The sequence below is a fragment of the Schistocerca nitens genome, chromosome 4, assembly GCF_023898315.1.
Source record: "Schistocerca nitens isolate TAMUIC-IGC-003100 chromosome 4, iqSchNite1.1, whole genome shotgun sequence".
NCBI lineage: Eukaryota > Metazoa > Arthropoda > Insecta > Orthoptera > Acrididae > Schistocerca > Schistocerca nitens.
The window spans coordinates 273,441,201-273,467,666 of NC_064617.1; the positions used below are offsets into that span (position 1 = coordinate 273,441,201).

Below are 26,466 nucleotides of genomic sequence, written 5' to 3' on the forward strand. Positions count from 1 at the left end.
CCATTCCTAGACCGGCAAGGGAACTTGCTGTTCCAACAGGACAATGCACGTCCGCATGTATCCCGTGCCACCCAACGTGCTCTAGAAGGTGTAAGTCAACTACCCTGGCCAGCAAGATCTCCGGATCTGTCCCCCATTGAGCATGTTTGGGACTGGATGAAGCGTCGTCTCACGCGGTCTGCACGTCCAGCACGAACGCTGGTCCAACTGAGGCGCCAGGTGGAAATGGCATGGCAAGCCATTCCACAGGACTACATCCAGCATCTCTACGATCGTCTCCATGGGAGAATAGCAGCCTGCATTGCTGCGAAAGGTGGATATACACTGTACTAGTGCCGACATTGTGCATGCTCTGTTGCCTGTGTCTATGTGCCTGTGGTTCTGTCAGTGTGATCATGTGATGTATCTGACCCCAGGAATGTGTCAATAAAGTTTCCCCTTCCTGGGACAATGAATTCACGGTGTTCTTATTTCAATTTCCAGGAGTGTATATACAGATGGAGGAAAATGCTTAGAGCAGGATGCAATGGAGCCTCTCCAGTTGAAACCTGTCACATGGCAAATACACTAAAGACAAACAAAGAAAGAAGAAGATGTCAAGATCTCGCCAGGAAAGCCTGAAGAGTTAAGAAGATATGACTTTATTTCACTTCAGTGACTGGAACTAAACTGCTTCTTTATCCTCAGTGATTGTCTACCAGTGATGAGTATTTGTTCATTCTTGACTTGCCTGCTATTTTAATTTTAATTCTGTAACAAGGAGCTCTTACTGCTCTCACAAATACCAGCCACTGTAATGGAGGAAAGTCATGTGCGCCGTATGTCTATGAATCATGGAACTGTATACAGTGTCTATTTGTATTTTAACTCTTTGAGTGTTGCAGTTTCTATTAGGAAATGGACCCAGGTCTACATTTGCCATGACACATGGAAAACCATCTAAAATAACATATACAAGACCAACAGTCATGTTCTGGCACCTGGATTCAGCCTAGCTCTGCTTCACCTCCCTGTTTTGTATGCCAATGTATTTACACACATGCAGCATTTGTTACAACAATAGCTTAATACAGAGAGAATTTTCTGATTTTTACTCTCCACTGATTTAAATAATATTTGTGTCTGTGCTTTGTGGTGAGTACTGAGGTTATAAAGATGCATCAATTCAATCTATGTCACTTAGGAAGTTTGTTAAGTGCACAGACGAAATTTCAGGTTACGACATGTGGAATAAGATAGTTCTTGGAGAAAAGTATAGATTACGAAACTCACAGAAAGTTAGTAGTTAAATGTGTTCAAGTGATATAAGCGTAAGAAGATATTTGAACATTTCAATTAGACTCAACAAATGAAAAATCCAAAAATAATTTCGAGTTCATATGTATAAATACTTAGATTTAATGTTAGAATGTAACCACTGATGGTAGCATTAAATTGCAAAAATTACTTGAATTTTAACAAAGGTCCACTCATGATAAAAGACTGGTGTCTATTGACTAACAGCTAAGAGGGCAGAAACTGGCTTGCATGCACCTCCCCCCCCCCCCCCCTCAACACACACACACACACACACACACACACACAACTGTTAGTTATTTCTTAATCCTTTCCTACAACTGGTATCATTTCTCACTCAAGTTTTGGAATGATTTTCACTTCCTTCCAGCACCTGCAAAATTGGACCTTTCTTTTGCTCCTTTCCTATCATTTCCTTTTTCTTGGTGAATTATGCTTTGTTAATTGCAAAAGCTACATTTTTCAAGATTCCTGCTCACTTCACTCCTCTTTTGAGATGTGGGGAGAAGACAGTTAGCTTCTGTTACAAATTTTCTTAGAAATCTTAAACATGGCTGCAAAACAGCAGCTGTGTAAATCTGAAGAGGTTGAAAGATCAGTCAGCCAGTTGCAAAATAAATGTTTATTAGCCCTTGACCTAGGTTTAGATATTTCTAAAGTATCTTCTTCAGAAGGAGTGGGCCTTGTCACATCACATGATGGAATGTTGGATTAGATGAAGCCGAGCGGCTCTTGTCTTATAAGACATTGACAAAACAAGAATTATCCCAAGCAATGGCTTTATATAAAAGCCGGATTACATATGTTGTACTTTCAAATGAATGCCCACTAGTGAATGCCCACAGTTAGAGGCTCTTGCCAACATAAAGTGTAATAGGAGTCACAGGATAAAATATTTTCATAAGTTACATGTACATCATGCCAGAGTCTCTACCTGCGGGAATTTACTAGTGAGCATTCATTCTAAAGTATGATACATGTGATCTGGCGGCTATGTAAAGCCATGGCTTAGGATAATTCTTATTTTGTCAATGTCATATATGACAAGAGTCTCTCAGCTTCATCTAATCTAATGTTCCATCATGTGATGTAACAAGGACCACTCTTTCTGCAGAAGATATTTTTAGAAGTATGAAAACCTAGGTAAAGTGCCAATAAATCTTTGTTTTGCAACTGGTTGGCCGATTTTTCAACCCCTGCAAATTTTCTTAGATTTGAAAGTTGATTAAATATTTTAATATGTTGACATTCTTTTGTTATTATATTTTCTTCACTATATCCCCATATCTTACAATACCCACTGAAGAGTACAGGAGAGTTCATCCCATACTGGATACAGGTTTATTGTTACATGCAATCCATTGTTGTGGTGGACTGATTACAGCCAGTGAGTAACTAACAAAAAGTTGCTAGTATGAGCTAAGACTAAACTTAATAACAATTTTAATAACAGCCGAAGCGCAAGTATTTTTCCCATTAGTAATGGCACTTAACAAATCACAGACTTGTGATTACAACTGAAATTAATTTACCAATGCAGCCTTGCCTGTCTGGTGCTTCGAAATAGCCATCACTGCACATGCACTGGCCAGAAATACAGTGGCTCTTAGGAATGGTGCAAGATGAATTAGTACCACATCTTTCTCCAATCGCAGCAATAACTAACTGAACAGTTGCAGGTGTAGGTTGAAGTACAGCTTCAAATGAAATATCTGCAAAAGTTAAAACCAAATCAAATCACTTTTGTAAATCTTTCCTGCAAGTATTGTACACATGTCTGCATGCTTAACTTTCATATTTTTGTTAGAAAGCTAACACTGTCAATTATTGAATTTTTAACGTACAGAATGTCTTTTAATTTACAAGAATTTAGAAAATTAAAATCATAACATTTTAACTGGCATATACAGAATTAAAATAACAATCCTACCAAGACATAAAATGTTCTCTATATCTTACCACTGTTATTATCAGATCCTTCTTGATGCAAACTGCCAGAATGGTAAAAGTATCTGTCATCTGGTGCTACTGGAACCAACAGATGCCTTGTAAACTTAAAGATGGGAAGGTTAACATCAAGAGCCTCTGTGTACTGATAAGTAGTTGATCTTCTTATTGGACGTTCTGTTCCAGGAACAAGCACTTCTAAAAAGGAAAATTACATTTCTTATACTTTTTATCTTAGATTGCAGTTACTCATAGAATACCAATAAGTTCTTTTTTGCAATAAATCATTACTGTTACAAACTGATTAATCAAATCTATTCTTCACAAATGTATTTAACTGCTAAACTGGGGTTTCATTGGCAACTCCTACCAGACAGTGCATCTACACTACTGGTTGTACAGCATCACATTTGTTTTCAGATGAAACAAACACATATACCCATAAATCTGAAATTTGACTACACAGAGATGATAATGAAACCATTATGAAATAAATATGCTAAATTACAAACAGTTACCAAGAATATAAAATAAAATATAGGTCAAATAACAAACTGATAACTAACGTAAATAATTTAGGAGTAAAGGAGACCACTCAACAAACAGCAGGAGTGTTGAGTCATTGACAGGCACACTCAAAAGAAAAATAAACTTGCTAGTTTTTGGAACAAATCTTTTGTCAAAATGGTTCAAATGGGTCTAACCACTATGGGGCTTAACATCTGAGGTCATCAGTCCCCTAGACTTAGAACTACTTAAACCTAACTAACCTAAGGACATCACACACACCTATGACCAAGGCAGGATTCGAACCCGCGACCGCAGCAGCAGCGCGGTTCCCGACTGAAGCGCTTAGAACCACTTGGCCACGCCGGCAATCCTTTGTCAGGCTAGAGTACAAATACACATACAAAGTGCATGCACACCAACACACACACACACACACACACACACACACACACACACACACACACACACTTGTGACCATAAATTTTGCCAGTGGATGCACAATGCCGGGATTCCATTTCAGAAAGTGGATTAGGGTGGTGTGGGGTTGTATCAAGTGGGGTAGGTAGAGGAAATAAGACACAGAATGCACAAAGAGTGGTTGGGGATGGGTAGCTAGCAGCTCAGAGGGAGGCAGCATTTTGCTGGTTAAGAATGTGGGAGAATGGTGCGGTAGGTGTACAGGCTGGGCATGTGATGCCTGGTTACTGGATGGAGGAATGGGAAACTGCTCTGTGGAGGGTATGGGGACATATGGTTTTCAGAGAATGAGGCCAGGAGGGTTATGGGAGTGAACAATGCATTGCAAGCATACCTCGCATCTGTGTAGTACAGAAAAACAGGTAACAGAGGGAAGGATTCAGATGGACCTGGTTGTGAAACAGCCACTGAAGCCAAGCATTTTGCACTCAGCTGCATGTTGTGGCACTTGCTGGTCAACTTTGTTCTTGCCACACACTTTGGCAGTGGCCATTCATTCTGGTGGACAGCTGGTTGGTTGTCATACTGACATAAAAAACTGTGCACGGATTGCAACAGAATTGGTGCATGACATAGTTGCTTATGATAGGATAAGACTAGACTGTGACATGACTAGGGTAGGAAGTGTCATTGATTGGAAGCAACCTGTTCAAGGTCTTTCACCCGGGTCTTCCACAGGGATATGATACCTGTGGCAAGGTGCTGAGCTGGAGAGTGGCAGGGGGCTGGGCCAGGATTGTGCGTAGGTTGGGTGGGTGATTGGAATACCACATTAGGAGTTTTGGGAAGGTCCGTGGATGGGATGTCCCTCATTTCCAGGCATGATCATAATAATCATAGCCCTGGTGAAAGATATGGTTCAGTTGTTCCAGTCCTGGGTGATACTGGGTGACAAGGGGGCATTCCTTTGTAGCTGATTTGTGGAGCTCATAGGAGGATTAGGGGTGAGAGAATATAACTGTTTGTGGAGTAGATTTGTAGAAGAGTGCCTGTCTGTTAAGACCCTCCTGAGACCTTCAGCATATGTGACAATGGAGTTCTCATGGCTGCAGATACATGGTCCATGGGTGACCAGGCTGTAAAATGGTGATTTTTTGGTGTGTGCAACAGGGACCATGTCCCTGTGGAAGACCCAGGTTCAAGACAATCCATCCACCCAGCACTTCCCACTCCAGTCCTGTCACTGGTTACCTGATCCAATCAAGGCAGGGCCACCTGTGAAAGCAGCCATGTCATATACCAAATCTGCTGCAACCACTTCACAGTTTTTATATTGGTGTGTCAACCAATCAGCTGTCCACCAGAATGAATAGCCACTGTCAAAGTGTGGCAGAGAACAGAGTTGACCAGCCACTGGCACAACATGCTTGATTTCAACAGCTGCTTCATAGCTTGTGTCATCTGGATCCTTCCCTCCACTATCAGCTTCTCCGAGCTATGTAGATGGGAGTCATCCTTGCAACACATATTTCAATCTTATAACCCTCCTCATGTCAGTCTCTGTAAACCTACCATCCCCGCACCCTCCATCCAACAGTTTCCCTTCCCACTGTCCTGACATCCCCTATCAATCCCTGCCTACAGATCGACTTCAACATGCACTAAAATCACTGGCTCTGGTATCTGTGCATCACATGCCGAGCCCATTCATCAACCACTCCTCCATCCCACATTCCAAGCCAGCAAACATACTGCCTCCCTCTTAGCTGCTAGTTATTCACACCCAATCCCTCTTCCTGTCTCTTGCCTCTCTCTTCCTCTACCCATCCTCATGAGACAATCCCCATCCTATTCCAGTCCACCAGCCAAAATGCAATCCCAGCATCATATGTCTAGCCAGTACGATCTAGGCGCACTGGTGTGTGTGTGTGTGTGTGTGTGTGTGTGTGTGTGTGTGTGTGTGTGTGTGTTTACACACTGGTTTGATATCTGAACTGATACAAAATATATTGCTACAGTTATTTGCCTGGTGGATGTATACTGGAATCAGAAAAAATAATTTTCTGACAAAAAATACAAGTAAGTATGCCTTATTTTTACTATAAAATTTCTAAAATAAATAATGTATATGGCAACAAGAATTATTACTTTTCTATATACGGGCCAGTGTCATGCCAAAGCACTTAGAATCAGTTAGCTGTGTTATAGAGTTGCAATGTGACAGTTCATGTTCAGTGCAGTCATGGCTCAGATAATTGTTGTATTTCATACTGCACTGTAATGTCAAAGACTGGATATGAATTTACTAGCAAAAGGGAATTGATGAGTATGAAAAATTGTGAAAGAATAAATTAGAAGATGTATACAGTGAAACTTTGATTTTACATTCTCTGATTTTATATTGTTCATGACTCTACACCATAAATTAGTAGCCCTGTGAAAAATCTGTAAGGTCAATGCTAAAAATTCCCCAATTTTACATTTCTTCCTAGTAAAGTTTACCTTGATTCTAAGTTCTTGCTCAATGTCTCACTTGACTTTAGCTAAAAATTCACCGATTTTAAATTTCTTCCTAGTAAGGTTCACCTTGACTCTAAGTTCTTACTTGACTTCTCACTTGACTTTTTCCCGTTTTCATCCTATTGACATTTGATGTTACTGAATGAGTTATAAATGGTGCAAAAGACATATGGTTCACACCACGGGTGGTGGTGGAGTTTAGGGAATATTTTAGGTCATTGTGGAGAGGGGAGATGTGAGAGAGGAGAATGATGTAATCCATGATCGGTGTTGCCAACACAACTTGCAACATTAAGCTTCACTGTGCAGTTTCATACAACTACAGGGTTATTACAAATGACTGAAGCGGTTTCACAGCTCTACAGTAACTTTATTATTTGAGATATTTTCACAATGCTTTGCACACACATACAAAAACTCAAAAAAGTTTTTTTAGGCATTCACAAATGTTCGATATGTGCCCCTTTAGTGATTCGGCAGACATCAAGCCGATAATCAAGTTCCTCCCACACTCGGCGCAGCATGTCCCCATCAATGAGTTCGAAAGCATCGTTGATGCGAGCTCGCAGTTCTGGCACGTTTCTTGGTAGAGGAGGTTTAAACACTGAATCTTTCACATAACCCCACAGAAAGAAATCGCACAGGGTTAAGTCGGGAGAGCGTGGAGGCCATGACATGAATTGCTGATCATGATCTCCACCACGACCGATACATCGGTTTTCCAATCTCCTGTTTAAGAAATGCCGAACATCATGATGGAAGTGCGGTGGAGCACCATCCTATTGAAAGATGAAGTTGGCGCTGTCGCTCTCCAGTTGTGGCATGAGCCAATTTTCCAGCATGTCCAGATACACGTATCCTGTAACGTTTTTTTCACAGAAGAAAAAGGGGCCGTAAACTTTAAACCATGAGATTGCACAAAACACGTTAACTTTTGGTGAATTGCGAATTTGCTGCACGAATGCGTGAGGATTCTCTACTGCCCAGATTCACACATTGTGTCTGTTCACTTCACCATTAAGAAAAAATGTTGCTTCATCACTGAAAACAAGTTTCGCACTGAACGCATCCTCTTCCATGAGCTGTTGCAATCGCGCCGAAAATTCAAAGCGTTTGACTTTGTCAGGGCTTGTAGCAATTGTAAACGGTAAGGCTTCTTCTTTAGCCTTTTCCGTAAGATTTTCCAAACTGTCGGCTGTGGTACGTTTAGCTCCCTGCTTGCTTTATTCGTTGACTTCCGCGGGCTATGCGTGAAACTTGCCCGCACGCGTTCAACTGTTTCTTCGCTCACTGCAGGCCGACCCATTGATTTCCCCTTACAGAGGCATCCAGAAGCTTTAAACTGCGCATACCATCGCCAAATGGAGTTAGCAGTTGGTGGATCTTTGTTGAACTTCGTCCTGAAGTGTCGTTGCACTGTTATGACTGACTGATGTGAGTGCATTTCAAGCACGACATACGCCTTCTCGCCTCCTGTCGCCATTTTGTCTCACTGCCCCTTACAGAGGCATCCAGAAGCTTTAAACTGCGCATACCATCGCCAAATGGAGTTAGCAGTTGGTGGATCTTTGTTGAACTTCGTCCTGAAGTGTCGTTGCACTGTTATGACTGACTGATGTGAGTGCATTTCAAGCACGACATACGCCTTCTCGGCTCCTGTCGCCATTTTGTCTCACTGCGCTCTCGAGCGCTCTGGCGGCAGAAACCTGAAGTGCAGCTTCATCCGAACAAAACTTTATGAGTTTTTCTACATATCTGTAGTGTGTCGTGACCATATGTCAATGAATGGAGCTACAGTGAATTTATGAAATCGCTTCAATCATTTGTAATAGCCCTGTACTGCCAGGTTGCAACGGTAATGGAAAAACGAGACAGTCGACATGAAGCGTTCCCGAAGGAGCCAATACGAGATGAAGGTGCCTGGCTACCACCTTTTCTTGTTCCACTTATAACTCAGTCTCATCTTTTTGCATGTATTTCTGTTGTACTATATCAATAGACAACCTTTTAAATTCAAACACTGAGTCTCAAAGAACATGCTTGATCATAATTGAGGAAACGTTGCCCATTTCTGGCTAGTGAACTCTTATCGGTTGGCGACTTGTTAAGTCATCCAATTGCCAGAGCAGCCGCCACACCACACTAACTAGCATGAGCTCACCTACTGCATATATGGAGAGAAGGAGTGGCCCTTCAGTGATGGGAGTGCACGTATGGGTGAAAGAACTTTCTGAAGTGCTGAAAAAATACTTTTTATGCAGATGATGTCCTATGACAGAGATGTCAGATGGAAATAGAAAAAGGCTTTCGTGATAGCACATGCTAAAGGCTCTCACGTTCAAATCTGACACGATACAGTCGCAACAACTATATACACTACTCATGTATATACTTTGCACCGCACACACCACACACTCTCGACTGTAAAGATTGGCAGCAGTGATAGAGGGAATGAAGTGAAACTGTTGCACCTGACCTTTCTTTCAAATTTACATTTAACACAGTGCACAGAAATTCACTGAGCCAACTTCTAACAAGCTTGTTACATCAACTGGGGAAGTAAAATAATTTTTTCACATCTGTGTTTCTCTCATCAAGCCTAAAATAATACTTTAACAGTGGTGAGCATATGAAGTGCGGCTCGTAAGAAAAGCATTAAACAATAACAGCAATGGTGACAAAGTATATCATTAAGCACATGTCCACATTTATGCTTACAGTTTAACCACTTAGCTGCTGTGATGTTTTTGGTTTAATTCAACATGCTCATCATCAATTTTTGATTTTTCTCTGGATGAGCACAAAGGATGATCTCTCAAAAATGCTTGTTTTGAACATATAATTTGTGGTCATTGCATTTCAGAAAAGAGCTCGAATACTTTGTACACAGATACCAATTTCAGTTTTTTGATGAGTTTTTACTTGCTGTCACACATCAGTACCTCACCTCCTTCCTTCCAAACTTCAAAGAAACTCTTCTGTGAGCCTTGCAGCAATACCATTTTTGGAAGAAAGAGGAAATTGCAGGGATATGGCTTAGCCACAGCCTGGGGGATGTTTCCAGAATGAAATTTTCACTTTGCAGTGGAATGTGCACTAATATGGAACTTCCTGACATATTACAACTGTGTGCCAGACTGAGACTAAAACTCTGGACCTTTGCCTTTGGCAGGCAAGTGCTCTATTGACTGAGCTACCCAAGCACAACTCATGACACATACTCACAGCTTTACTGTGAACCTTACTGGAGAGCTTCACTGAAGTTTGGAAGGTAAAAGACAAGGTATGCCAGAAGTAAAGCTCTGCGAACAGGTCATGAGCCATGCTCGGGTACTTTAGTTGGTAGAGTACTTGCCTGTGAAAGGCAAAGGTCCTGCATTCGAGTCTTAGTCTGGAATAAAGTTTTAAGCTGCCAGGAAGTTTCACATCAGTGCACAGTTTGCTACAAATTGAAAATTTCTGCATCTACATCTACATTACATACTCCACAAACCACTGTATGGTGTGTAGCAGAAGGTACCTTGTACCACTACTAGTCAGTTCCTTTCCTGTTCCACTTGCAGATGGAGCGAGGGAAAAATGGTTGTCTATATGCCTTTGAGTGAGCCATAATGTCTTGTATCTTATCTTAATAGTCCTTACGTGACATGTATGCTGGCAGAATAGGATCATTCTACAGTCAGCTTCAAATGCCTGTTCTCAACAGTTCTCAATATTTTCTCAACAGCATAGCCCCCCGCCCCCCCTTTTTTTCTTAAAAAAAAGAAAACCCTTCCCTCTGGGGATTCCCATTTGAGTTCCTAAAGCATCTCATTAATGATTGCACAGTGTTTGACCTTACTGATAACAAAACTAGCAGCCCACTTCTGAACTGCTTCAATGTCTTCTTTTAATACAACCTGGTGCAGATCCCAAGCGCTTGAGCAGTACTCAAGGATACCTCGCACTAGTGTCCTACACGATGCTGCCTCCTTCACAGCTGAACCACACTTTTATAAAATTCTTCCAATAAACTGAAATAAACACTTACCATCAAGGACAACATACAGTGTTTTATTACTTAAGTTTTCTTCAAGCCACTCTCATATAAGGATCTTGTTCTGTATGCTCATACCTTCATTAACAGTCTGCAGTGATGTAGTGTCAGATACTTTTTGGAACTTTAGAAATATGGAATCTCCCTGTTGTCCATCATCAACAGTTTGCAGTACATCTTTTGAGAAAAGGGCAAGTTGAATTTCACTTCACATGAGTGATGCTTTTTAAATTTCATTCTGAAAACATCCCCCTGGCTGTGACTAAGCCATGTTTCTATAATACTCTTTCTTCCAGAAATGATAGTCCAGCAAAGTTTGCAGGAGAGCATCTTTGAAGTTTGGAAGGTAGGAGATGAGGTCTGATGGAAGTAAAGCTGCAAGGATGGCTCACGAGTTCCGCTTGGGTGGCTCAATCAGTAGAACACTTGCACGCCCGAAAGGCAAAGGTCCCAAGTTTGAATCTCAGTCTGGCACATAGTTTTAATCTGCCAGGAAATTTCATATCAGCACACAATATGATGCAAAGTAAAAATTTCATTCTAAAAACAAATGTAATTAATTGTGAATCAGTTAGTAAACTAGATTCCACGAAATTTGTTTTGAGGATATATCAGAAAATTCAAATAAAAGTATGGACTCTGAAACAACATCTTGCTCTAATGATAGTGCGTCCAAGGAGAGGGAAATTGAAAACCAATGTGATAAGCAGATGTTAGTTACTGTTAATCCTTTTTAGGCCAAGTCAGAAGAAGTAGTAGTTTTGTAATGATAATATTAATGAGCTGGATTATTAAAAGTGCAAAAAGATACTGAGAATGCAAAAATTGTGTAAATAGAGGAAGAAGTTGTAATGAGGGATTTATTAATGGCAAATCTGTTGACATTGTGACAGAATGTCAGATTGAGGATGAACTTAAAAAATATCAGTAATGTAAATAGAATGCAGCTGGTTCACACTAGTGTATGGAAAGTTTAGCCACTGTATACTGTGTAATGTAACAGACTGGGATTCTCTTACTGTAGTATAAGCCTGATTATAAATTTGGGTTATGAAAAGGCTGATAGGGTTCAAGTGGACTCCCTAGCTTTTGCAGATGACATAGCAACAGTGCATGAGGCAAAAGAAGATGCAAAGTCACAACTTGACAATCAAAGGTAGCCTGGAAGGTGGGACTGAGAATCACCTGCAACAAGGCAAGGCATGGAATACAACTGGGGATTGAAGAACACCAGAAGGCATGCAACTGGTGGACAAATTTAAATTTCTGGGTGAATATATAAGAGGATGAAAGAGGAGCAATGAGGGGATAGTTGATAGGATAAAGATGATGAGGTCAGTTTTCTGTATGACAAGAGATAAATACAACAAAAATAATTCTACAGACACAAGATCAAACATTACAAGGCAGCAGTGAGGAATGTGGTACTGTATGCACATGAGACCATAACATTAGAATGAAACGGCGCCGATCAATGGATATACAAAGAGAGGAAAGTACTAGATTGTAAAGATCTAGGGAAGAACTGTATTGGGGTATGAGGACAATATAAGCCGGCAATTACACTGAAAAGGGCAAGGTTTTCTGGACATGTGATTAGGATGAATATGAATAGAGGTGCTTCCATGGTCCTGCAGAGACTGTAACACACAAAAGGGAAGAAGAAGAGAGATGAAAATATATGAGAAATGTTGAAGGAGGGTGAGGTGTACAGCTGGAGGAGGCGAGATGTTTCTGTTGACTTGTAAAATGAAATAGACAATTTCAAAAGAAGAATGTGGAAGCAATTATTGGCTAACAGTTATCAATCAAATTCCTGGGTATTAACAGTGAGCTGTTAGCAGTTAGCAACCAGAAAGGTTAATCTCAAAAGAATTGGTAGTGTGTAAATGAAAATGAACACATTCATCGTTTCATTCTTACTCTGGTTATTTTTCAACACTCATGTCCCTCTTGATTTATGTTTTGTTGTGACTTGGCCCTTCCTCACAAGCGTTACACATACCATTTCTTTCTGCAATTGTCTGCCATTTCCCTTTTCATTATGACAGGAACTCTAAGCCACCTCTTCCATAGATTTCACACAAAAACCTAACGTGTTAATGCATATACAAAGAAATTAGTCTGTTTAAAATTTTTGTTACTGATAAAAATAATTACTTTACTAGAAAATAAATATACAGATAATAATGAGCAAATCTTTGTAAGCAGCCAAACATTTACCATTACACATTACAACAGTGAAGATCAGTTACACTGTATGCCTCAGCAGGAGAGCTGCTTCATTAATTCAGTTATTTGTTGCATTTTCTAGATCCCAGCATGAAAAAGAGCTGTCATCACTTTGCTGATTGAAATATATTCCAGTGGGCCTATATCAAGTAACATGATTTTCACACAGATCAGTCTCATTTTTGGCAATTCTACATTGCATGGGTAAGTACCCATTTCTTTTTCATTTTAGTTACTGCTGAACTGTTTTTTAGTCAAGGATCAGTTTGATTCCTAATTCAATTTATCCACTTTTACTGACTGGAAATTCATCAGTGATGATGGTTTTTATCAGTTCAAGAAGGATGAGAACTTTATCTTGACATGTGAATTGTTATTCTGTGGCATTCTGTAATAGCTCCCTGTACCATACAACATATTTTGCAAGTAACCATCTTCTGGTATGAAATCACAAATCATATTTATTAAATATGTAAAGGCCCATTCTTTCTGAGGCATGTGTGATCCACATGTAGTTTCCTAACTAGATGAATATGAGGGTTGTTTCAAAAGTAAGGTTCCCAAATCTGTATCCTTACCGTGCATGGTGCAATGCGAAATCTGGCAACACCACCATGTTTACCGGATCCCCCACCACCAATTCCAACAACTAGCATGGCTCTGCAATGGTCAGTACCAGCCTGACAGCCATAAGCAATGGAGCCCATCATTGCCGTCACTGCCAGGCATGAAATTCGTGCGGTCATCCAATTTTTGCACGCAAGAAAGTTACCACCTGTAGAAATTCATCGGCAATTGAGTGAAATGTATGAGGAAACGTGTATAAGCATTCAACACATCCGAAAATGGTGTAGGGAGTTTTCCAATGACCATATGGACGTCCATGATGAACAAAGAAGCGGGAGGCTGTCAATCTCCGACGAAGTTGTGGCGAAAGTTGAGCAAATCCTGCTCAAAGATCGGCGAATCACCATCTGGCAACTGGCTGCTCAAATTCCTGAGGCTTTTGAAGTTTCAATTGACAGGATATTGAATAAAAAGCTAGGCTACCACAAGTTGTGTGCATGCTGTGTACCGCACATGCTTTCAGAAGTCCACAAACAGCAGCATGTCGACTGTGCTTGGAAGTTCTGGAGTGAATGCGACGAGAATAAGGAAGACTTCTTTGATTCTATTGTTACGGGAGATGAATCATGGTGCCATTACATTACTCTGGAAACAAAACAACAATCGTGGTAATGGAAACACACCGGATCGCCACCAGTTTAAGCAGCAGCTGTCAGCAGGAAAAATCATGGCATCGGTGTTTTGGGAGCGGAGTGGTGTACTGCTCATTGATTTTATGCCTAGAGGGACCACCATAAACTCAACAGGTTATTTCGAGACCTTGAAAAGGCTCAGATGGGCAATACTAAATTGTCGTAGGAGAAAACTCAGCAAAGGCATAAGGCTGCACCATGACAATGCCCGTCCACATGTGTCACAACAAATGAAGGAGTTAATCAACAAATTTGGCTGGGATGTCATTGACCACCCCCCTTACAGCCCTGATTTGGCACCCAGCAATTTTCATCTGTTTCCGAAATTGAAGGAGCACCTAGGCGGTCTACGATTTCAGACAGACGAGGAATTGCAAGATGAAGTTTCCAAGTTTCTCAACGGGTTGGTGGTGGACTTCTTTTGAGGTGTGAATGCAAAAGTGGATTACTCGACAGAAAAAAATGCATAGAAAATATGGGAATTATGTGGAAAAAAGCTTAAAGATCAACATTTCCAACAGCGTAATTGTTTTTTCGAATAAAAAATTCCTTGTGTCTAAAAAAAATGTGGGAACCTTGTTTTTGAAACAACCCTTACAATTTTGTCTTCCTTGTTTAACTCTATTCACTCAGTGCTTTAACTTACCTCAGATAACTTCATTTTTCCCATTATCAGAGTATTAATTTATAAAAATTTTCTGTACAGTTATAAACCAGAGGATGCACCTTAAAAGTTGCAAAATCAGTTGTATAAGTGTCTAATTGACTTACATAAATATAGCTACAGGGTACTATTGGGTTTATTATTCAGTTTTATATTTCAGTCGTTTAACAGTTGTATATAAACACCTGTTATACTATATGAATTGGTCAATGGATTACGTATACTCCCAGAAGCTGTTTTTATAAACTGATTCAATAGTTATTACCACTCTTGATTTCTAGTGATCTATCTTTCAATCTACACTGTCCTTTGTTAACCAAATTCTATGGTCATCAGACACACCTTGTTGCAGCTAAACTAAAATTTAATCATTGTCATATACAACATGGATAGTCTTACACAGCATACGCTGACAACTTGCAGAGTCTTGCACATTTCAGAGCAGTAAAGTTTCATATGCAGAATCACTGATTTGGAATGTGATTGAGTGCCTTGCCTTCGAGGGGGGGGGGGGGGGGGGTATGGTAAAAGCTCTGACCACATCTGACCTTAGTCTTGGTAAAGTGCTTAAAATTGCTCAATCTTTTAAGGTTGCTTTTGAAGCTCAGTATGCTTTCACAAAAGAAATTCACCACAATGACCAGTGGTCAACCATTGATTCTGGCTTGTCACCATCTTTTTTTGCCTTTAAGTCTCAGCTGAGTTCATGGGTATCCAGATCACCAGTTTCTCTTAAGAGACTTGAGTATGCCAATTTTTCTACTCCCCCCTCAGCATCAAGTGATCATTTTTGTAATTTCAGACACAGGTCAGAAACAACTACCCTCCTTGGTGTTGTGATGTGCTTCACACAAAGTAAAAAACTCCATTTCAGTCCTGATCATTGAAGCAGGCATTCTGGACATAGCTGCCAGCATTGAACAGCAGACTGCTGGGCCTGGGGCAAGCAGAGATAGTGGATAGTTCTGTCTGATGTACAGAAGGGGTGGCCAGAGCATGTTTCCTGTCACACCTACATGGTCTCGCTCAGTCATTTCGGATTGCATTTGCTGCTCAACCCCATAAGGGAATCTTAACATTGGACCACAGAGAAATCTGAGTGCCAATTCACTATTCTGCCCACACGCTGACCTCACACCCTCCAGCTCCTTCATGCTTCTCACTGGGGGATGATGCACATGAAGGCATTGGACAAGTGGCATATCTACAACTCTGGCTTCAATGCCAACACTGAATGTGTGTGCTGCTCCTGTTGTGCCTGCTCCCTCAATCAGATGGCCACTGTACAACATTTCTCCTCATGACTCCACCCTGACCAACCATGGCAGAGGGTCCATGTTGATTTTGCCAGGTTGTTTTAGGGAGCTATGTGGCTGCTGGTGGAGGACATCCTTTCAAACTTCCCTGCTCTGCTACCATTCATTCCCTCTCAACAATTCTGACATGTACTCTGGTGTTGGAAAATGGCCATCTACTTTCATTGTTGCAGTTCCAGGTCTTCTTTCACCGTAACAGTATCGAACACTTGACCACCACACCATTTCACCCTGTCTCCAATGCAGAGGCTGAGCAGATGGTCAGCACTTTTAAACCTCAGAAGTGGAAGGCCTTGCCTACGTTGTTCACCAAGGAAGCCCTCCACAGCTTTCTTGCCATCTATCAGTCCACTCCCATCAATGGGATCAGTCCAGCCAAAACACTGTGTGGGCACTGGCATTGCTCCCTGTTAGACCTCCTGCATTCTGTACAGTGTGCCTGCCTACACATAGGTCACCTGTGTCTGGTCACACACCTTTGGCCAGCATTCAGAGTGGGCCCAAGTGTTCATCGTAGGACACAGGGGTCGTCAGCTGTTTGACGCCATGGCCAGAGGTGATCTTCTGACTCACCAGCGCAACCAGTTCTGACCCTGACCATAGTTGCAGGAAGTGCTCCTGTCTGTCCTCCCTCGGGCATGGGTGTGTGTGTTGTTCTTAGCATAAGTTAGTTTAAGTAGTGTGTAGATCTAGGGACCAATGACCTCAGCAGTTTGGTCCCTTAGGAATTCACACAAATTTGAACATCTGAACCAGCCATGCCTACTGCCCTTCCATCACACCACCCACATTCCTGTGGCAGTTTGGTTAGTGGACAATGGTGTGGAAACCCATGGGGACAGAACTGTTCCCTTTTCCCTATCTCCACTCACCCTTGTCATACTGGCACAACCCATTGCCTTTGGCACGCTACCATCTCCACTATTGCCTTAGTCCCTTGTTGGACCATCTCAGTTGGATGGCCCCACGACCATGCAGCTCAATCTGTTGTTGGCAGAGAATTTTGCCACTCCTCTCACTCCCAACCTCCTTGCCAGCAGCAGCAGCATAAGCCTGGACATTTTTGGCCCTATGTGTCAGTTTTCTTGCCAATGGTGCATATCAATTACAGCTCCAATGTGATGCATCTTGCAATCGATGATTGCTGCCAGAGTCGTATGTCAAATGTCATGTGGTCTATCCACTCTCACAGTGTGATACCATGAGTAATAACAAGATATATTTTTTCTTTCTCTTATGACCTTTTCTTATATGTCTAATGATGTAGAATATTTTTCATTTGGTTATATAGTGTAGAACATGAAGTGCGACTATGTTTAGTTTGCTCTTTCCTATATGAGTTCCTTATGTAAAGACTTGGTTTTTTTCCTGATGATCATTCAGATATTTTTGTTAAATGTATTGTGTGAAACGTAATGCAATAGGCAGAAGTGTTGTAAGAACTGTGGAGTGAGAGAGGTATTGATAGTTGTTGGGTCGAACAGTGTGGCAGACAGCCGCAGATGGCGCGTGAGCGTGACGGTACGAAAGCAAGTATTGTGTGTAGTAATGGTGTGCATTTAATGCAATATGAATATTGGACTTTCGTGTGTTAGACACGGTTTGAAATTTGACTCCATGATGGCCGCTGTATCATGCAAACGCTGTTGGTTCTTGCAGAACGATTCTTGTGGTAGTGACAATGCACTCGTGACTAGACAGTATTGTTGCTGGTTTAGAATTAAACTGCATTACATAAACTGCGAATTTAATATTGTTCATTTTCTTGACTATGACATGTGACATACGCTAAAACACTAACTGCCAATGTGGAAACTGTGAACAGTGTTGCTACATAAATGACTGTTTTCGCGGGAACAGTGTTATCATGAACCATGTATATTAACAGTAGGTGGTCTAATTTTGCAGTAGGTAAATTATAGCAAATGGAATGTTAATTTAAACATGATGTATGGACTGTGCCAAAGTATCATGTGTGAAAGTTGCATATTGAAATAATACAACCTTGAAGTGCTGCATAAACAGTCACTACCACACTTTGTTCCACCCTGCAACAAATTTTTCCTACACAACTTAATACCACTGCCAGCCAAAACAGGATGTAATGAAAAGAGAATATATTACTGCCCGGGAGGCAAATGGATGAACTTACAGGATTTGTATCAGCAACTTCTAACTGCTTCTATCGCCTTCGCCATATCATGCCAACCAAGAACAGATAAGACTCAAAACCATATCTCTCTTCGAGAACTCACAACTGTAACCAATTTCTTTCTGCATTGTAACAGACTATCTCTTAATGTTTCACCCCGTAAATAAAAGTAAAGTAGTGTGTATCATAAAGACTGTTAACCTTCAGTGACTGTTGACCCCACCACTAACAGTAGTTATTGGCATAATTAATTTGTTTTTGTGTTTCAGTGTATTTGTACTAGTTGTTGCATGCATTGTATGTGTGTTTTGGAAGTGTGTGCTTTGATGTGTATATACAGTAGTTTAGGCAGGAGAATTTGTGTGTTGTACAGTGAAATGTAGCCAGACGTGTAAGTTGAGGCATCCGCCATTTACACCGACCAATTACAAAGAAGTAGCTTACTCACCACTGGTTCAAGTTAGTGTATTGGTACTCTGAACTTGACAACTGTCAAAGTACGCGATCTTTGTTTACACGCCACTTAATGTCATATTTCCATCCATTCATGTCTATATGCAAGTTTATCTGAGTAAGCAAAATTACAGTATACTGTGTCCTTATTTATCAAATTAACTTCAGAGTGTTTTACTGTTTGCACTATCAAAGAATTTTATTATCACAATTTTAACAGGATTGGGAAACTTCTCATACATAGGCTTGCTTTTGAAGTTTCCGGAAGTAAAACGGGTTCTCGGGGTTTATGCAATATTAATTTACTTCATGCAGTTTTTCTTTAAACATTTTCTGATTACAAATTCACAGTCACAGTGAATCTCCAAGAACTATTTTCTTCACAACAGGAACCGGGCAATGCGGGCAGCTGCTAACCCAGTCTAGTATAGCACATCGTATGAGTTGCAGTCAATCACATATTGCTGTTATTCAGATAATGATTCTGCTTTGGATACTGACTTTCTGTGTTAGTATTACAAGCAGGTCTGGGTTTCAATTTTAAGACTGTAATATCATACAATGATCCAGTTCTTGAAAGTGACAGCATTCATTTCCAAATAGCAGTCATTCTGTTTTTCTTACACCTGAATACAAATTTGCTCCCAGAAAGAAAATCAGAGGAAGAGCTAGTGTGTAGAATTCCTAGTTATCTGTGAACCTTTCCTAAGGGAACCAAAAAACTTGCCAGAATCATCACTCATTTTTAAGCACATTTTCATAAAATCATTGTGATTCACCCATAGTTCATCAAGGTAACAACTTTGAACTATCTTTTCCCTAATTTTGTGCAGCTACCTCATACATATAGCTTCTGCTACAACTACACCACTTCTTGCTGCTAAAATTTTCTTCCATCATTACTTTTAAAGTACGTAAACCCAACATTTTTTACAAAATACTTTGTATTGATGAAGCACTACGTCTGAAGTGAATTTTACCATGTACCATTGTAAGAAGTTTATGTCATGTTGAATACTCACAGTTCATATACATTTCTGAAAGCTAGAACTGTTTCGTGTACTTTTATATATGTCTATGAGCAGTTCTAAAATCTTTGTGCCCTGAAGTCAAGTACTAAATAGCAATTTTGTCTCTCAATTGTACAGTTTTCTCAAGTGAATTTTCCTTTTGTAACAATAAATATTATCTATATACTGAAGTAATTGAGGCCTGTGACACAATCTTTGTGCATGAAAACCCGTTTGAAGTGCTTTCAACTGTAGACTGTGATATCATGACGAGCTGCATCAAACCACATGGGAAGAAAAAGGACATGAGAAACAGAGAACGACAGAGTTGTTTTCAATCACAGGAAAAAAGCAGCTCAACCGTGAGTGTAGTCACTGACAGTGAATCAAAATCAAGCATTTCTTAAGATAGATTATTGACTAATATGGACAAAGAAGACAAAACAAACAGTACCACCATGCAACACCCAAGTACTGGTGGGCTTAAAACCAGTTATCATCAACCAGCAAAAATGTGTAAAATAAACCTATTAATATTGTACAATTAACTGTGATTAAGGATGATATCTCTGATCCCGTTCTAGTCAGCAATATTTTTAATAATCAATTCACAGATACTGTGGAAAATGATGTCTCTATGAAACAGGATATACAGAACACAGCACTCTACCTGCAGTAAGCACATATGATATTCTGCAGCCTCAGAAACAAAAAAATCTGCAGAATTAGATGAAATTTCTCCATACCTATTGATTAAATGCAAAACATAAACTAATGAAACCACTAGTTCATCTAATAAACTGTATTTTTGAAGATGGTGTGTTCCCTGACAAGTTGAAACTGACTGTAGTTAAATCAATACACAAAAAGGGGAAAATAAAGCATGTACAGAGCTACAGACCTATTGCTCTAATATTAATTTACAGCAGACTGATAGAGAAAATAATATTAAAAAAAAATCCTGGAATATTATAACAATGCTGACAAATTAAGTGATTTCCATCACGGTTTCCGAAGAGCTCGAAGTACCACGTCAGCATCAGTACAATTTGTCCATCATGCACTTGAAAAAATAGATGGAAAATCCCAGGCAGCAAGAGTATTCCTGGACATCTCAAGGGCTTTTGATAGAGTGCATCATGATGTGCTTTTATCAAAAACTGCGAAGAGTGGTGTCACTGGAAAACTCACGCAATTGCTAGAAACATATTTAAAGGGTAGACAGCAGAGCAAGGAGATTATATACTCTAATGGAGAAATACTGGAGAGGACAAGGTCAAGTATAAGATATAGACATTTTAGTGTTCCTCAGGACTCCATTTTAGGTCCAGTTCTATTCATATGCTATGTAAATGATTTCCTAAGTTCTTTTGACAGTACGCAATTGATCACTATGTATGCAGACAGTACATATGGTGTCTGCTATGCAGACAGTGAACCCAGCCTAGTTGAAGAGATGCATAACTTTAGTGAAAAGGCAAGAGCTCACTTTGAAAGAGACAACCTAAAAGTAAAAATAGAAAAAACTAATATTTTAAACAAAGAAAAAATTAATATTTTAAACCAAGTGGTCCAAATGGACAAAATACCATGATTGCTGAAATTCTATCAAAAATCTGTACAGACAGTAAATTCTTGGGTTTATGCATAGATGATTGACTTTTATGGAAGCAACAAGCTGATTATGTCTGTAAAAAAATAACACCCAGTCTATAGGTATTCAAAAGATTATCACCATATCTTAATTCTGAAGTCCTAAGGTCTGTATACAGGGTGTTTATAAATAAATATCGGGGTTTTAACACTTTATAATACTCATTATATTAAACTTACAGTTATAAATGACATGTAAAATGAAAGAGCAACTGAAACAGTTTTACCAAAAACCTTGTAAATGTTCAATGTGAGCATCATTTGTCACATGGCACACAAGTCTATAGCTGAGTTCTTCCCAAACATTGATTTGATTTTGATTTATTGATCCATTTTCATCTACAGCTGCACAATGTGCAAGAGATATTTGGATTTTTTTGTTAATATTAACAGTTTTACATATAATATAACTTTGTACATAATAACACACATTAATATATCAATTAATGATTAATACTTAAATAAATGTTGTTACGTTATATACAGAGAGATAAAATACAAATGTTCTTCTGAAAGAGACTACATTATGTAAACAAAAAAAAAATAGTTTTGTACGTATTCATTTACTGTGTAAAAGCAGTGATCAACCAAGTATGACTTCAGTTTAGATTTGAAGTGACCAATGTTTTGTATGTGTTTAATGGTATCTGGTAAGGCATTGTATAGTTTGATACTAGGATGGATAAGGCTGTTTTGAAATAACTTTGTGTTGGCGCTTTGAACATGTACATCCAATTTTTGTCTTGCATTTTAGCTGTGTATTGTGTTATTTTGAGTGATGAGTGGTCTTTTTGTACGTAAGTTGCTTTAAATGCATTATATTTTCAAGTATATATATGCAAGGAAGTGGCAGGATCATCCTTTTTTGAAACAATGGTCTACATGATTTGCGATTATCTACCCCTTCCATTATTCTTATAATTTTTTTTTTTTTTTTGAATTTTGAATGTTTTGTGGCATCTCCAGAACATAATCCCATACCGGAGGTGAGAGTGTACCACTGCATAATATACACATTGAAGGGTGTTGTAGCTGGTACAATTTTTTAATGTACGCAGCACAAAACAAGAAGTACTTAATTTTTTGTTCATTTGCTCAATATGTGCTTTCCATTTCAAGTTGTCTTGTAGATGAAGTCCAAGAAATTTGGTACAGGCTGTTTTGGCAATTGTCTGTCTGTATAGCTCTAGATTGGGTGATATCAGATTTTTTTGTTTGTGCTGTGTGCATATCCATAGCTACAGTTTTTTCAGTGTTTATTATTACGTCATTGTCATCAAGTAACATGTTAGCCTGTCAGTGGTTTCTTTTATGTTTTTTACAAGAGCTTCTTCTGAGTTTCCTGTAATTAGAACACTCATATCATGAGCAAATTGAAATATGTTTAGGTCATTTACATAGAGTAAGAACAGAACAGGACCCATTACTGATCCTCGTGGCACTCCATATTTAACAGTCAGTAGCTAGGAATTATATTTCCTAATGACATTGTCCCTTTCTTGATCTATTTCCACATATTGTTCCCTGTTTTTAAGATAAGAGCTGAGCCAGTTGTTAGCTGTTCCCCCAATGCCAAGATTTTCTAGCTTATGTAGCAATTTGTCATGATTTATGGTGTCAAATGCCTTTGACAAATATAAAAATATGCCCATGGTAAGTTTTTTGTTGTCTAATGCTACCAGTGCCTCTAATAGAAAGGAGTGAACTGCAGATTCGGTTGAGTGGTTTGCTCTAAATCCATGTTGGGATTCTGACAGAATGCCATTTACCTCTAAGAAGTCTGTTAGCCTCTTATTGAAAAGTCTTTCTAATATTTTTGAGAAAACAGACAGAAGTGCCAGTGGTCTGTAGTTGGAAACATCATCTTTGTTTCCTTTCTTGTATAATGGCTTTACTTTTGCTATTTTCAAACATGACGGAAAAGTTCCTGTAGCAAAAAATAGGTTACATAGGTGGGTTAAGGGCTCAGTAATCAAGTCCCCACACTTCTTTATAATGAAATCAGGTATATCATCTACACCTGCAGAGTGTTTCATTTTGAGACTTTTTATTGTAACCTGTACTTCTTCCACATTTGTTGGGTACAGAAACATTGATCTGCTTGAGACTTTTTTCCCTGTTTCTGAATGCTGTTTTCTATTAGTAGTCTGTTGTAGTAGTTTCTCTGTTACATTTATAAAATAGTTATTAAACATGTTAGCTACTTCCCGTGGGTTATTAATGTTTTCCAAGCCAGCCTTTAATACTATATTATTAACTCTACTTTTGTAAGATTTGGTTTCTTTTTTTACAACTTGCCAGATTGCTTTGTTTCTGTTTGAAGCATCTTCTATGTCTTTGTCATTGTCTCCTTTCTTTGCCTCCTTTATTATTTTATTTAAGATAGATTTATATTTTTTAAAGTAACTATCAAACTCCTGAGTTGTGTTGTAGCTTCTTGCAATATTGTGACGGTACCGTTTTTTAGCACAAGATTTCCTTATACCATTAGTAATCCACTTGTTGCTTTTAGTGGTTTGCACTGTTTTGGCTTTCCATGGAAAAGCAAGATCAAAATAATATTTAAAAAATATTCATGAATGTCTGAAACTTATCAGAAATATTTTCTGTACTATACACGATCTCCCATGATTCTTGTTGGAGATAATTCTGGAATGTTTGTACTGCAGTATTACTGAAAGTTCTGCCCATGTGTGTAGTCTTCCTCATATAATTATAGGATGGGTTAGTGTTTACACAAAAGCTTATAGCCTGTGCCTGATGGTCTGCCAGTCCAGCTTTTATTACAACTGATTTATATTTTGTTTTGGAGCTTATTATTATTTGGTCTATGGTAGTGCAAGAATGATTCGTTTTACATGTAGGGGAGTGGATTGTAATCTCCAAATTATTGTCTGCTAATATGTTCATCAGCTCAGATTTTGAATTGCTTCGCTTACTAAAGTCTACATTTAGGTCTCCACATATAAGAACTGTTTTTTGATTTGTTACTACTTTATTTAGTAAATTATCAAGCCGAGTATTGTAATTTTTTTAGGTGGGTGTCTGGAGATCTATATAAACATACTACAATTAATTTGAATGCTGGAATTTCTATGCCTGATATTTCAAAATCTTTCTCAGTGTTTAAGGATTCAACATTGTCTAAGTTATTGAATTCGATATCTTTCTTTATGTACATGCAGTTCCCTCCATGTGTAAACTTATATCTACAAGTTTGTGCTGCTAACACATTATCCGTTATTTTCACTGTCTTTAACATATTTTCTTTCAGCCAGTTATCAGTTAAGCACAGTATATTAACGTATCTGAGTTCACTTGATAGCAAGATTTCAAGCTCTCTTACTTTATTCCTAAGTGACTGTATATTCTGATGAAGAAGAGTGACCTGGTGAGATTTTAGGTTTGTTCTGATTGTACTTGGTTGACCACTTACCTTTATTCCTGAATTTAAATTGTGTGAGAAATCTTCGTTCTCATCTAGAAGCGTGAGTTGGTTTTTTCCATTGGTCATAAGAAAATGTCCTGATGGTGAAAAGAGGCAGTTCTCCATCTCTCTAGTCATTTTACTTGTGTGGTCAATGTTGAGGTGGTTTCTGTTTTTGCTGCAAGGACTGCTACTGGAGGTGGTGCTGATAGGTGCACTAGTTATCCTAATTTGGTCTTGAGGCTTTTTGGGAATAAAAGATCTTGTAGATGACATGGTCACCTTACATTTCTTCTCACTGGAATTGCTGAACTTCCTCCTGTTGCTGGGGTGGTAGTAGTTGATTGTTGGTGTTCACTGATACATGTAAAATTAGATGTCCTTGGTAATACTTTTGAGACTGGATCTGCTGATGTCCTTAGTGGGTCTTCTGTAGCTACTGCTTCTGGCTTCCAGTGCCCAGTTCTTCTTGTTGTGTCTTGAATATCTTCGGTTGTGGAACTTGGTTCTGTCGCTTTTTTTTTGGGTTAGATGCTTTTGCTGGTATCACAGCCAGGTTTAGTCGATAGTAGTTTTGTTTCACTGTGTCTTTTTTGAGTGATGAAGGTGTAGTACAGTTATTTTTTGCACCTCCTCGTTTATCTTTCATAACTATCGAGTTGGATAAAGCCGTTTCTGCTTCTGATTTTTCTTGTGTTTTCACTGCCATACTTGCTGAAAGGTCTTCACATTGTATGTATGTTAGACCCGGTATTTGCAGATTGGCACTTACTGCTAGTTGTAAATGTCTACATAATTTCTCTTTGCCTTCCATTCGCAAGTGAAGTTCATGCTTTGTATAATCGCTTCTACTGAGGAATGCATTGACGTCCAATACCATTACATGCTCATAATTTTTTGCTGTCCTCATTGAGAACTCGTTTGCAGCATAGATTCTGTTGTTCAGTTTTGGTACATCGTATCTGTACGGAATTGTGCACAAGATAACTTTTGTGTGGATTGTCTTATGAAGAGAATCTGTTAAGGCACATTTGAAATCCTGAAATTTCTTTAGGATGTCGTTTGTCCCATGTAGAATGATGACACTGTCATTTTTCGTATATTCTTTCGTCTTCCCATCTATGTTACAAACCACATCCTTTAACTGTGCGTTAGGTTTTATTACAGAAGAGATGTAATGTTTTTGATTTTGAGAACTGTTCATAATTTTTGCACAGTGATGACCATGACTGTCAGAAAAAATTAATATGTTCTGTCTCTTGTTATCACTGTGTATCATTTCTTGGGGCACTGGTCAATTGCTTTTTTTACAGTTTCCATTTGTATTAACACTGTTGGTTTTGTCAGGGCACTTCATAATACAAACACTTGAGTCCTTCACTGTAGTATTTTTGCTTCTGGTCCATTCATGCTGCTTTTCTTTCTCACTATTTACAGTTGTTGTCGGTTATGTTTTGATTGGTGCACTCGATTTCAGATAACCTATCAGTTTGGTATTTTCATTTCGAAGTTATGTTAAATCATTCTTTAAAGTGTTAATCGCTGTTTGCATGCTTGTGATACACTCTTTTAAA

At 39.1% G+C, this 26,466-nt stretch overlaps 1 protein-coding gene across 1 annotated transcript in view; it reads right to left on the minus strand.

The window, feature by feature from the left end:
• The window catches only part of LOC126252249 (agrin-like), a gene marked incomplete at its 5' end in the record, with an annotated part of 306,781 nt that overhangs the window by 119,236 nt on the left and 161,079 nt on the right, over positions 1 to 26,466 (minus strand). Inside the window, 2 exons of the mRNA XM_049953122.1 lie at positions 2,829 to 3,008; positions 3,256 to 3,441. Coding sequence (XP_049809079.1) covers positions 2,829 to 3,008; positions 3,256 to 3,441 — 366 coding nt within the window. The remainder of the gene's footprint in view (positions 1 to 2,828; positions 3,009 to 3,255; positions 3,442 to 26,466) is intronic.